At 38.4% G+C, this 14,304-nt stretch overlaps 1 protein-coding gene across 1 annotated transcript in view; it reads right to left on the bottom strand.

Annotated features, from left to right (window-relative positions):
- The window catches only part of GCSAML (germinal center associated signaling and motility like), a 28,980-nt gene that overhangs the window by 1,620 nt on the left and 13,056 nt on the right, over nt 1–14,304 (bottom strand). Inside the window, exons 3-4 of the mRNA XM_033197160.1 lie at nt 11,899–11,945; nt 9,569–9,597 (exon numbers count right to left, since the gene is read on the bottom strand). Of these exons, the coding sequence (XP_033053051.1) occupies nt 9,569–9,597; nt 11,899–11,945 (76 nt within the window). The remainder of the gene's footprint in view (nt 1–9,568; nt 9,598–11,898; nt 11,946–14,304) is intronic.

Genomic DNA, 14,304 nt, shown 5'->3' on the forward strand with positions numbered 1-14,304 from the left:
AATATTCCATGTTCAAGGATAGGAAGAATCAATATCATAAAAATGGAAACATTGCCCAAAGTAATTTACAGATTCAACGCTATTTCCATCAAGCTCCCATTGATTTTCTTCACAGAACTAGAAAAAACTACTTTAAATTCCATATGGAACCAAAAAAGAGCCTGTTTAGCCAAGACAATCCTAAGCTAAAAGAACAAAGCTGCATAGGAATAGCTCTGGTCTGTAGCTCCCAGCAAGACCAATACAGAAGGTGGGTGATTTCTGCATTTCCAACTGAGGTACCCAGTTCATCTCCATGAGACTGTTTAGACAGTGGGTATAGCCCACAGAGGCTGAGCAGAAGCAGGATGGGGTGTCACCTCACACAGGAAGTGCAAGGGATCAGGGAACTCCCTCCTCTAGCCAAGGGAAGTCATGAGGAACCATACCTTGAGGGACAGTGCTATCCAGCCCAGATACTACGATTTTCCCATGGTCTTCGCAACCCACAGACCAGGAGATTCTTTTGGGTGCCTACACGACATGGGCCCTGGGTTTCAAGCATAAAACTGGTTTCAAGCACAAAACTGACTGGCCATTTGAGCAGACACCGAGCTAGTTGCAGGAGATTTTTTCGTACCCCAGTGGTGCCTGCAACAGCAGTGAGAAAGAACGGTTTCCTCCCCTGGAAAAGGGGCTGAAGCCAGGGAGCCAAGTGGTCTTGCTCAGGGGGTCCCACCCCCATGGAGCCCAGCAAGCTAAGAGCCACTGGCTTGAAATTCTTGCTGCCAGCACAGCAGTCCAAAGTCAACCTGGGACATTTGAGCTTGGTGCGGGGAGGGGTGTCCGCCATTACTGAGGCTTGAGTAGGCAGTTTTCCCCTCACAGTGTAAACAAAACCACAGGTGAATTCGGGCTGGACAGAGCCCACCCCAACACTGCAAAGCCACTGTAGCCAGACTACCTCTCTATATTTCTCCTCTCTGTGCAGGGCATCTGTGAAAGAAAGGCAGCAGCCCCAGTCAGGGGCCTACAGAAGGGAAGGCTATGAGCACAGCTTCAGCAGACTTCAATATTCCTTCCTGTTGACTCTGAAGAGAGCAGCAGATCTCCCAGCACAGTGCTCAAGCACTGCTAAGGGACAGACTGCCTCCTCAAGGGGGTCCCTGACCCCCATGCCTCCTGACAAGGAAACACCTCCCAACAGGGATCGACAGGCACCTCATACAGGAGAGCTCCAGCTGGCATCTGGCAGGTGCCCCACTGGGACAAAGCTTCCAGAGGAAGGAGCAGGCAGCAATCTTTGCTGTTCTGCAGTCTCCACTGGTGATACACAGCCAAACAGAATCTGGAGTGGACCCCCAGCAAACTCCAGCAGACCTGCAGAATAGGGACCTGACTGTTAGAAGGAAAATTAACAAACAGAAAGCAATAGCATCAACATCAACAAAAAGGACAACCACGCAAAAATTCCATACAAAGGTCACCAAAAGTAAAGACCAAAGGTAGATAAATCCACAAAGATGAAGAAAAAGCAACTCAAAAAGGCTGAAAATTCCAAATACCAGAGTGACTCTTCTCCTCCAAAGGATCACAACTCCTTGCCAGCAAGGGAACAAAACTGGACAGAAAATGAGTTTGTCAAATTGACAGAGGTAGGCTTCAGAAGGTGGGTAATAAACTCCTCTGATCTAAAGGAGCAAGTTCTAACCCAAGGCAAGGAAGCAAAAACCTTGAAAAAAGGTTACGGGAATTGCTAACTAGAATAACCAGATTAGAGAAGAACATAAATGACCTAATGGAGCTGAAAAACACAGCACGAGAAGTTTGTGAAGCACACACAAGTATCAATAGCCAAATTGATCAGGCAGAAAAAAAGATATCAGGCATAGAAGATCAACTTAATGAAATAAAGCATGAAGACAAGGTTAAAGAAAAAAGAATGAAAAGGAACAAACAAAGCCCTCAAGAAATATGGGACTATGTGAACAAAGACCAAACCTACATTTGATTGGTGTACCTGAAAGTGACGGGGAGAATGGAGCCAAGTTGGAAAACACACTTCAGGATATTATCCAGGAGAATTTCCCCAACCTAGCAAGACAGGCCAACATCCTAATTCAGGAAATACAGAGAACATCACAAAGATACTCCTTGAGAAGAGCAACCCCAAGACACATAATCGTCAGATTCACCAAGGTTGAAATGAAGGAAAAAATGTTAAGGACAACCAGAGAGAAAGGTTGGGTTACCCTCAAAGGGAAGCCCATCAGACTAATGGCAGATCTCTCTGTAGAAACCCTACAAGCCAGAAGAGAGTGGGGGCCAATATTCAACATTCTTAAAGACAAGAATTTTCAACCCAGAATTTCATATCTAGCTAAACTAAGCTTCATAAGTGAAGGAGAAATAAAATCCTTTACAGAGAAGGAAATACTGAGGGATTTTGTCACCACGAGGCCTGCCTTACAAGAACTCCTGAAGGAAGCACTAAATATACAAAGGAAAAATCAATACCACCCACTGCAAAAACAAACCAAAATGTAAACTCCATCGACACTATGAAGAAACCACTCAACTAATGAGCAAAATAACCAGTTAGCATCATAATGACAGGATAAAATTCACACATAACAATATTTGTTAAATTTACATTTGATTTGTAATAAATGTAAATGTACTAATGTAAATTAATATAAATTATATAAATTATAATTTATTAATGTAGTAAATAAAATAAATGAATAAAAATATAATTTATTAATGTAATTTAATATAAATAATATAAATTAAATGTAAATTTAATTTGTAATAAAAGTAAATTTATTAAATTTACATTTAACAAATATTAACCTTAAAGGTTAACTTTAAATTTACATTTAACAAATATTAACTTTAAATCAAATTCACATATAATAATATTTGTTAAATGTAAATGGGCTTAACCTTAAATGTAAATGTAAATGGGCTAAATGCCCCATTTAAAAGACACAGACTGGCAAATTAGATAAAGAGTCAAGATCCATTGGTGTACTGTATTCAGGAGACCCATCTCACGTGCAGAGACACACATACACTCAAAATAAAGGGATGTAGGAAGATGTACCAAGCAAATGGGAAGCAAAAAAGAGCAGGGTTTGCAATCTGATAAAACAAACTTTAAACCAACAAAGATCAAAAGAGACAAAGAAGGCCATTACATAATGGTAAACAAAATGAAGGCAGAAATAAAGATGTTCTTCGAAACCAATGAGAACAAACACACAGCATACCAGAATCTCTGCAACACAGCTAAAGCAGTGTTTAGAGGGAAATTTATAGTACTAAATGCAAACAGGAGAAAGCGGGACAAATCTAAAATCAACACCCTAACATCACAATTAAAACAACTAGAGAAGCAACAGCAAACAAATTCAAAAGCTAGCAGAAGACAAGAAATAACTAAGATCAGAACAGAACTGAAGGAGATAGAGATGTAAAAAACCCTTCAAAACATCAATGAATCCAGGAGCTGGTTTTTTGAAAAGATTAACAAAATAGATAGTCCACTAGCCAGAATAATAATGAAGAAAGACAGAAGAATCAAATAGACACCCTAAAAAAATAATAGAGGGGAGGTTACCACTGATCCCACAGAAATACAAACTACCATTAGAGAATACTATAAACACTTTTACACAAACAAACTAGAAAATCTAGAAGAAATGGATAAATCTCTGGACACATACACCTTCCAAGACTAAATCAGGAAGAAGTTGAATCCCTGAATGGACCAATAACAAGTTCTGAAATTGAAGCAGTAATTAATTAGCCTACCAATCAAAAAAGCCCAGAACTAGATAGATTCACAGCTGAATTCTACCAGAGGTACAAAGAGGAGCTGGTACCATTCCTTCCCAAACTATTCCAAACAATAGAAAAATAGGGACTCCTCCCTAACTCACTTTATGAGGCCAGCATCATCCTGATATGAAAACTTGCCAGAGACAAAACAAAAATAGAAAATTTCAGGCCAATATCCCTGATGAACATCAATGCAAACATCCTCAATAAAATACTGGAAAACCAAATCCAGCAGCACATTAAAAAGCTTATCCACCACGATCAAGTCGGCTCCATCCCTAGGATGCAAGGCTGGTTCAACATACACAAATCAACAAATGTAATCCATTACATAAAAAGAATCAATGACAAAAACCATATGAATATCTCAATAGATGCAGAAAAGACCTTCGATAAAATTTAACACCCCTTGATGCTAAGAGCACTCAGTAAACTAGGTACTGATCAAACCTATCTCAAAATAATAAGAGCTATTTATGGCACACCCACAGTCAACATCATACTGAATGGGCAAAAGTTGGAAGCATTCCCTTGGAAAACCAGCACAAGAAAAGTATGCCCTCTCTCTCTACTCCTATTCAACATAGTATTGGGAGTTCTGACCAGGGCAATCAGACAAGAGAAAGAAATAAAGCATATTCAAATAGGAAGAGAAAAAGTCAAATTGTCTCTGTTTGCAGATGACATGATTGTATATTTAGAAAATGCCATAGTCTCAGTCCAAAAACTCCTTAAGCTAATAAGCAACTTCAGCAAAGTCTCAGAATACAAAATCAATGTGCAAAATTCACAAGCATTCCTCTACACCAATAATAGACAAACAGAGAGCCAAATCAGGAGTGGACTCTCATTCACAATTGCTACAAAAAGAATAAAATACCTAGGAATACAACTTACAAGGGACGTGAAGGACCTCTTCAAGGAGAACTAAAAACCACTGCTCAAGGAAATAAGAGAGGACACTAACAAATGGAAAAACATTCCATGTTCATGGATAGGAAGAATCAATATTGTGAAAACGGCCATACTGCCCAAAGTAATTTATAGATTCAATGCTATTTCCATCAAGCTACCATTGACTTTCTTCACATAATTAGAATAAAGCTTCTTTAAATTTCATAAGGAACCAAAAAAGTGCACATACAGCCAAGACAATCCTAAGCAAAAAGAACAAAGCTGGAAGCATCATGCTACCTGGCTTCAAACTATACTGCAAGGCTACAGTAACCAAAACAGCATGGTACTGCTACCAAAACAGATATATAGACCAATGGAACAGAACAGAGGCCTCAGAAATAACACCACACAGCTACAACCATCTGATCTTTGACAAACCTGACAAAAACAAGCAATGGGAAAATGATTCACTATTTAATAAATGGTGTTAGGAAAACTGGCTAGCCATATGCAGAAAACTGAAACTGGACCCCTTCCTTATACCTTATACAAAAATTAACTCAAGTTGGATTAAAGATTTAAACATAAGACCTAAAACTATAAAAATCCTAGAAGAAAACTTCGGCAGTACCATTCAGGACATAGGCATGGGCAAAGACTTCATGACTAAAACACCAAAAGCAATTGCAACAAAAGCCAAAATTGACAAATGGGATCAAATTAAACTAAAGGGCTTCTGCATGGCAAAATAAACTATCATCAGAGTGAACAGGCAATCTACAGAATAGCAGAAAATGTTTGCAATCTGTCTGTCTGACAAAGTGCTAATATCCAGAATCTACAAAGAACTTAAACAAATTCACAAGAAAAAAACAACACCATCAAAAAGTAGATGAAGGATATGAACAGACAATTCTCAAAAGAAGACATTTATACAGCCAAAGAAACATATGAAAAAAAGCTAATTATCACCAGTCATTAGAGAAATGCAAATCAAAACCACAATGAGATACCATCTCATGCCAGTTAGAATGGTGATCATTAAAAATCAGGAAACAACAGATGCTGGAGAGGATGTGGAGAAATAGGAATGTTTTAACACTGTTGGTGGGAGTGTAAACTGTAGAAGACAGTGTGGCAATTCCTTAAGGATCTAGAACTAGAAATACCACTTGACCTAGCAATCCCATTACTGGGTATACACCCAAAGGATTATAAATCGTTCTACTATAAAGACACATGCACATGTATTTTTATTGCAGCCCTATTCACAAGAGCAAAGACTTGGAACCAACTCAACTGCCCATCAATGTTAGACTGGATAAAGAAAATGTATCACAAACACACCATGGAATACTATGCAGCCATAAAAAAGAATAAGTTTATGGTCTTTGGGGGGACATGGATGAAGCTGGAAACCATCATTCTCAGCAAACTAACAAAGGAAGAGAAAACCAAACACTGCATGTTTCCACTCATAAGTGGGAGTGGAACAATGAGAACATATGGGCACAGGGAGTGGAACATCACACATCAGGGCCTGTTGTGGGGTGGGGGTAAAGGGGAGGGATAGCATTAGGAGAAATACCTAATGGAGATGATAGGTTAATGGGTGCAGCAAACCACCACAGCATATGTATACCTGTGTAACAAACCTGCATGTTCTGCACATGTATCCCAGAACTTAAAAGTATAATAATAATAATAAAGAAATATAACAAAACCCAGCAAAATAATAATAATAATAAAAGAACAAAGCTGGAGACTTCCTGCTACCTGACTTCAAACTATAATACAAAGCTACAGTAACCAAAACAGCATGGTATTAGTACCAAAGCAGATATATATGCCAATATAGACCAATGGAACAGAACAGAGGCCTCACAAAAAACACCACACATCTACACCCCTCTGATCTTTGACAAACCTGACAAAAACAAGCAATAGGGAGAGAATTCCATATTTAAAAAATGGTGCTGGAGAAACTGGCTAGCCATATGCAGAAAACAGAAACTGGATCCCTTTCTTACACCTTATACAAAAATTAACTCAAGATGGATTAAAGACTTAAATATAAAACTTAAAACCATAAAAACCCTAGAAGAAATCCTACGTAATACCATTCAGGACATAGGCATGGGCAAAGATTTTATGACTAAAACGCCAAAAGCAATTGCAACAAAAGTCAAAACTGACAAATGGGATCTAATTAAACTAAAGAACTTCTGCTCAGAAAAAAACAAACAAAACAAAAACTATCATCAGAATGAACAGGCAACCTACAGAATGGGAGAAAAATTTTGCAATCTATTCATCTGACAAAGGTCTAATATCCAGAATCTATAAGGAACATAAACAAATTTACAAGAAAAAGACAAACAAATCCACCAAAAAGTGGGTGAAGGATATGAACAGATACTTCTCAAAAGAAGACATTTATGCGGCCAACAAACATGAAAAAAAGCTCATCATCACTGGTCATTAGAGAAATGCAAATCAAAACCACAATGAGATACCATCTCACACCAGTTAGAATGTCAGTCATTAAAAAGTCTGGAAACAACAAATGCTGGCAAGGATGCAGAGAAATTTTTTACTCTTTTTTTTTTTTTTTTTTTTTTTTTTTTTGAGACGGAGTCTTGCTCTTTCGCCCGGGCTGGAGTGCAGTGGCCAGATCTCAGCTCACTGCAAGCTCTGCCTCCCGGGTTTTACGCCATTCTCCTGCCTCAGCCTCCAGAGTAGCTGGGACTACAGGCGCCCGCCACCTCGCCCGGCTAGTTTTTTGTATTTTTAGTAGAGACGGGGTTTCACCGTGTTAGCCAGGATGGTCTCGATCTCCTGACCTCGTGATCCACCCGTCTCGGCCTCCCAAAGTGCTGGGATTACAGGCTTGAGCCACCGCACCCGGCGAAATTTTTTACTCTTTTACACTGTTGGTGAGAGTGTAAATTAGTTCAACCATTGTGGAAGACAACGTGGCGATTCTTCAAGGATCTAGAACCAGAAATACTATATGACCCAGCAATCCCATTACTGGGTATATACCCAAAGGATTATAAATCATTCTACACAAAGGATTATAAATCATCATGCTATAAAGTCACATCCAAACGTATGTTTATTGCAGCACTATTTACAATAGCAAAGATTTGGAACCAACCCAAATACCCATCAATGATAGACTGGATAGAGGAAATGTGGCATATATACACCATGGAATACTATGCAGCCGTAAAAAAGACTGAGTTCATGTGTTTTATAGGGACATGGGGTATAACTAAAGGGCTTCTGCACAGAGTTTATGTCCTTTGCAGGAACATGGTTGAAACTGGAAACCATCATTCTCAGCAAACTAACACAGGAACAGAAAAACCAAACATGGCATGTTCTTACTCGTAAGTGGGAGCTGAACAATGAGAACGCATGGACACAGGGAGGGGAACATCACACACTGGGGCCTGTTGGGGTGTGGGGGGCAAGGGGAGGGAGAGCATTAAAACAAATATCTAATACATGCGGAGTTTAAAACCTAGATGACAGGCTGATAGGTGCAGTAAAGCACCATGGCACATGTATTCCTATGTAACAGACCTGCACGTTCAGCACATATATCCCAAAACTTAAAGTAAAAATAAATAAATAAATAAATAAAATATATATAATGTAAGAAATATTTCTAGAAAAAAAAAAAAAAAAAGCCCTTGCTCCAAGTCCTGGTGTCTTAGAGACCTCATTATAGCAGCATAAACTGCACTCCAAGCTTCTACTAATTATGCTTTAATTTTACCGTGAATAATAAAAGAGGAAAGAAGGATGCTACTATGCTTCTAAATATCTAGGGAAAAAACAATTCTATACTTCAGGTCACACATACTGAGATGCAATGTATGCAACAATCAGACCTCAGTAAGTAATGAATAAGTCATTATTCACTATAATTTTTATAAGATAAAATACTAAGAAAAAAATGAGTTTATGCACATTTTCAATTGCATAGACAGTGAAGGAAAGAAAAAATAAAAACATTAATATATACTAATTAAATCAACAAAAATGTTATGGTATCGTATCAAAAGGAATAAACTTTTTTCCATGTTATAGTTTCCACCATACTTGTCAATGTAAATGCTAATTCCTGGATATAAGGTTTGAAAGGGAATGTGGAAAGCTAAAAATAATTAATCTTTCATGGTGGTCAGTTTATAAGTATAAATTTACTTAATTTCATCTGTTTTTGTCATAATAGCTTTGAAAATTAAAACAATAGGCTGCACACAGTGACTCATGCCTGTTACCCCTGCACTTTGCAGGGCGGAGGCCAGTGGATTCACTTGAGGCCAGGAGTTCAAGATTAGCCTGGCCAACATAGAGAAACCTTGTCTCTACTAAAAATAAAAAATTAGCCAGGTGTGGTGGTGCACACCTGTAAAGCCAGCTACCTGGGAGGCTGAGGCACCAGAATCACTTGAACCCAGGAGGTGGAGGTTGAAGTGGGCCAAGATTGTGCCATTGCACACCAGCCTGGATGACAAAGTGTGACTCTGTCTCAATAAATAAATAAATAAATAAAATTAGACTTCAGCAGAATTGAGGCCAAAACAATAAGAACTTGCTACTCATCTAGATCAGTTAAAATACTTTTTGATTTTTTATTTCCTTTCATTTCTGCATCACAATAGCCATATAAATTATTTAAAATATGAACAATTTCTAAAAGTACATTTAGAAATTACAAATGAAGGAAGACAGATGCTACTCTTGAATAAATCATCTGTGTTTTGACATTTATCAGACAAACATAATAAAAGTTTGTGTTTTTCTTTTGTCTTGCTTTTTGTTTTCTACTTACCTGATTAGAAATGGATGAAACTTCTTTGCCTGGAGGATTAATAAAAGAAAGAAAGAAAGAAAGGAAAGCACTGTAAGACTTTTGCACCATCACAGATTGAAGGAAAAGGTGAAAAAAACAGAGTAGAAATAATAAAACTGCAGAGGCCTATTATCTAAACATCTGACATTATCCCATCTTATAACTGAAGTTCTCAAGACTGAGTGCCAAAATCAAGAAAGAACATGTGTTCTGAGATACCATCAATAGTATGTTCTTTCTGTAAATAAAGCACATTAATGTACTGAATAAAATGGATTTCAAAATTTGGTAATAAAATGTTCATAAACGTGCTGTCAATGCAATATAGTAAGCATAAAGAAAGAATGATTATAGCTGCAAATTTAAGATATAAATTTTATGTAAATATTACAGGAAAATTATACAATTCTTTAAAATGAACACTCACTATAGAGGTAGGTACAGAAATAACACGAGTAACTATTTCAAGTTACGTACAAATATGCAGATTCATGTTGATTCCATCTGTGAATGGTGAAGCAATTTACATATGTGTGAATCTGAAATTCACTACTAATTTTTTTTTTTTTTTTTTTTTGAGACAGAGTCTAACTCTGTCGCCCAGACTGGAGTGCAATGACGCTATCTCGGCTCACTGCAAGCTCCGCCTCCTGGGTTCAAGCGATTCTCCTGCCTCAGCCTTCCAAGTAGCTGGGACTACAGGCACACGCCACCACGCCCAGCTAATTTTTGCATTTTCAGTAGAGAGCGGGTTTCACCATGTTCGCCAGGATGGTCTCGATCTCCTGACCTCGTGATCCGCCCGCCTCAGCCTCCCAAAGTGCTGGGATGACAGGCCTGAGCCACTGCGACCAGCTGTCTGTTCACTCTTGTTAATTATTTTTGCTGTGCAGAAATATTTTAGTTTAATTAGATCCCATTTGTCCATTTCTGTTTTTCTTACAATTGTTTTTGATGTTTTCATCATGAAATATTTGCTCATCCCTATGTTCTGAATGGTATTGCCTAGGTTGTTTTACAGGGTTTTTATAGTTTTGGGTTTTACATTTGGGTCTTTAATCCATCTTGAGTTAATTTTTGTATATGGCGTAAGGAAGGGATCCAATTTCTATCCTCTCCATATGGCTAGCCAGTTAACCCAGCACCATGGATTGAACAGGAAATCCTGTCCCCATTGTTTGTTAGTTAGCAACATAGTATCCTTTATCTGAAATTTGGTAAGGGAATAGATCCCAAGTGCCCTTGTGTCCCCACCTTCACACAGGATGGTAGCTATGTATAGTGATGCATATATTAATTTGGTGTAGTAATCATTACACAGTGTATACATATATCAAATCATCGCATTGCACACCTTGAATATAGGCAATTTTTATTTGTCAGTTATACCTCAATAAAGTTGGGGGTAAAAATAAACAGAGAGTTTCCTTTAGATATACTTGTCTACAGGGGCTGAGCCCTGTTATTCATAACTGTCGATTTTGAGTAATTACATGATTACTATACCTAGATACTATGGCAAACAGAGCAAATTCTTTGTTTTGTTTTTTTTTTTTTTTTTTTTTTTAAAGACAGGCTCTTGCTACATTGCTCAGGCTGAACTCTAATTTCTGGCCTCAAGGAATCCTTCTACTTTAGCCTTCCAAGTAGCTGGGACTACAGGAGTGCACCACCAACTTCTTTCAACTTCTTGAGAACAAAATAATACACTTTTTAGGGGCCAGGAGTGGTGGCTCACACCTGTAATCCCAGCACTTTGGGAGGCCAAGGTAGGTGGATCATGAGGTCAGGAGTTTGAGACCAGCCTGGCCAACATGCTGAAACCCCATCTCTACTAAAAATACAAAGATTAGCTGGGTGTGGTGGTGTCTGCCTGTAATCCCAGCTACTCGGGAGGCTGAGGCTGGAGAATCGCTTGAACCTGGAAGGCGGGGGCTTACAGTGAGCCGAGATCACGACACTGCACTCCAGCCTGGGTGACAGGGTGTGACTCCATCTCAAAAAAAAAACACACTTTTTATCACCTGCTAATATTCAGAGGCCCTATTTTAGAACACCAATATACACATTAAAATCAGTAGAATTTTGGTTAACTTCTTTCCACAGACGTTTCTTAAATGTCTCTCGAAAAATAATATACAAATATTACTTTAATACCAAGAATGATGTGATCAATTTTATGAAAGAGTAAGAACTCCAAGCAGCCTCTTCTGCAATCTGTTATTACAATAGGCTCAAGAGTGTCTGCTAATTGGATGCTTAAATTTGCACTTCCCTACTATGAAAAATATTATACAGCCATGACTTACTTTTATCTTGATCTTGAAGTTTTCTTTCAAATGTAGTCATTTCCTGCCTACAAGGAAAGAGATCGTTAACATGAGACACTCCAGGTTCTCCCAAGCTGAAAATGCCTTTGGTTGCCCTTAACCTAAGGCCATTGTTAGATTTTCCATGCAAATATTAAATACAATTAAAAGGCTGCTTACTCCAACCTTTTTTGAAAAACCACAAAAATCTAGATAAACAATGAAAAGTGGAAAATAAAGCTCCATACAGCAAGAAGCTAAGGGAATTATTAGCTTATCAGATATATTATCGCATGCATGGAAAACATACGTATAATATAATGAAATTTAGGACAATTCAAGAGAGAAAATTGAAAGTTTTGAAATTTACTTTTCTGCTATTCTTGATGAGGGTGTATAAATCCTTAAAGGTAAATGATTTTTACAAATTTTAACTAAAACTTTACAGTAATAGACATTAATAAGTGTGGTGGCCAGGTGCAATGGCTCATGCCTGATCCCAGCACTTTGGGAGGCCGAGGCAGGCAGATCACGAGGTCAGGAGATCGAGACCATCCTGGCCAACACGGTAAGACCCCGTCTCTACTAAAATATGGAAAAAAAAAAATTAGCTGGGCACAGTGGCATGCGCCTGTAGTCCCAACTACTCGGGAGGCTGAGGCAGGGGAATTGCTTGAACCAGGGAGATGGAGGTTGCAGTGAGCCAAGATCGTGCCACTACACTCCAGCCTGGTGACAGAGCAAGACTCCATCTCCAAATAAAATAAAATAAAATAAAAATAATAAGTGTGGGCCAGTGATGAAAGAAATAGAGATTATTTTTAAAGGGACACAATTTATACAGTAAAGAGGATTCAAAGGCGGTAGTGAGGAGATGGGGTTGCCAGCATATCACCTTTTATCTGTTGATCAGACTCCTAAATTTAAGGGGAAATATGAAAAAAGGATATAACTTGTAATGAGCTGCCCGCCTCAAGGACAGTCAGTTACACAGTATAGAGATGTGCCTGGGCTGAGGGAAAAATATTTTGTGAGGAAGTATTCTAAAACGACACGCCACAATCACCGCCTGGATTTTGCAACACAGCAGAGACCCCTCTTGGAAGCCTGTTGGCCACCCACAAGCAAGGAAATAAAGGAAAGTCGTGAGTTCCTTCAAGGGAAATTCCGGTACCCGGCCAGCCCTGAGAAGTAAATGAGCAGCCTGATCAGCAGGAGGAAACCTGGACCTCCACCACATGCATCCTCTGGCACACAGACCTCAGGCACAGGGGCGCTGAGGACTGAACTCCCACTGCCAGGCTTTGTCTACATTTCTTCCTGAGGAGCCTGAGAAAGTCATGACCAGGAGCCAGACCTTAGCATTCCTTTCTCTTGACTCCACATTTTTAGACAAAGTTTGCTTCCTTAAACAATAGCAAATCAAAGAATCTTTCATTCCACCTATGACCCATAAGGCACCCTTCCCCCTCAGCTTCAAGGTATCTCAACTTTTTAGGCCAAACCAACTATAATCTCCATGTACTGATTTACAATTTTTTTTTTATTATTATTATACTTTAAGTTCTAGGGTATATGTGATCTGCCTGTAAATTCCGCTTTCCGGAAATTTACCCCTGCCTTTTAAAACCCTTGATTGTCAGCCATTGAAGAGGACAGGTCTTAAGCCTGAGGGACCGATTCTCCTTGCTTGGTGACCTACAAATAGATGCATCCTTGGTCCTGCGCGCAGTGTGGATGTTTCGGTTTACAGCACCAGGTGAGCTACCCTCAGTTTGGTTCAGTCACAGCCACAGCTTGTTTCTCTTCTGCACCCTCCTTAAACACACACGAATACACACAATTTTATCTCACAGATGATCTACTTTCATTCAGAATACTAAGCACAAAGTTACAAAGATGAACTGCATAACAAAAGCAAAACAAAAAAAGCAGAAACAATATTTAGAAGCAGAAAAATAATATCTGTTTTTACTGTTAATAGTTATTAACAATAATAAATAGAGAAGGAACAATTATTGGAATAATTACTAATAATTATTGTTAATAATAATTAACAATAATAAATGGAGAAGGAAAATGGACTGGCCTAAACCAGGAAAACAATTGTAGAGAATAACATTTTTATGTTAAATTAAAACAACATTAATGGGAGAGGAAAGAATCAAGAGAAGTTCGCTAATGGGTACAAAAATATAGTTAGCTAGAACAAATAAGTCCTAGTATTTGATAGCACAGTGGGGAAAATTATAGTTAACAATAATTTATTGTACATTTCAAAATAGCTAGAATTGTAATGTTCCCAAGACAAAGAAAAGATTGGTGTTTGAGTAGATGGATATCACAAGTACTCTGATTTAATCATTACACATTGTATACATTTATCAAAATATCACATGTACCACC

The sequence above is a fragment of the Trachypithecus francoisi genome, unplaced genomic scaffold, assembly GCF_009764315.1.
Source record: "Trachypithecus francoisi isolate TF-2019V2 unplaced genomic scaffold, Tfra_2.0 Lachesis_group5, whole genome shotgun sequence".
NCBI classification, from domain to species: Eukaryota; Metazoa; Chordata; class Mammalia; order Primates; family Cercopithecidae; genus Trachypithecus; species Trachypithecus francoisi.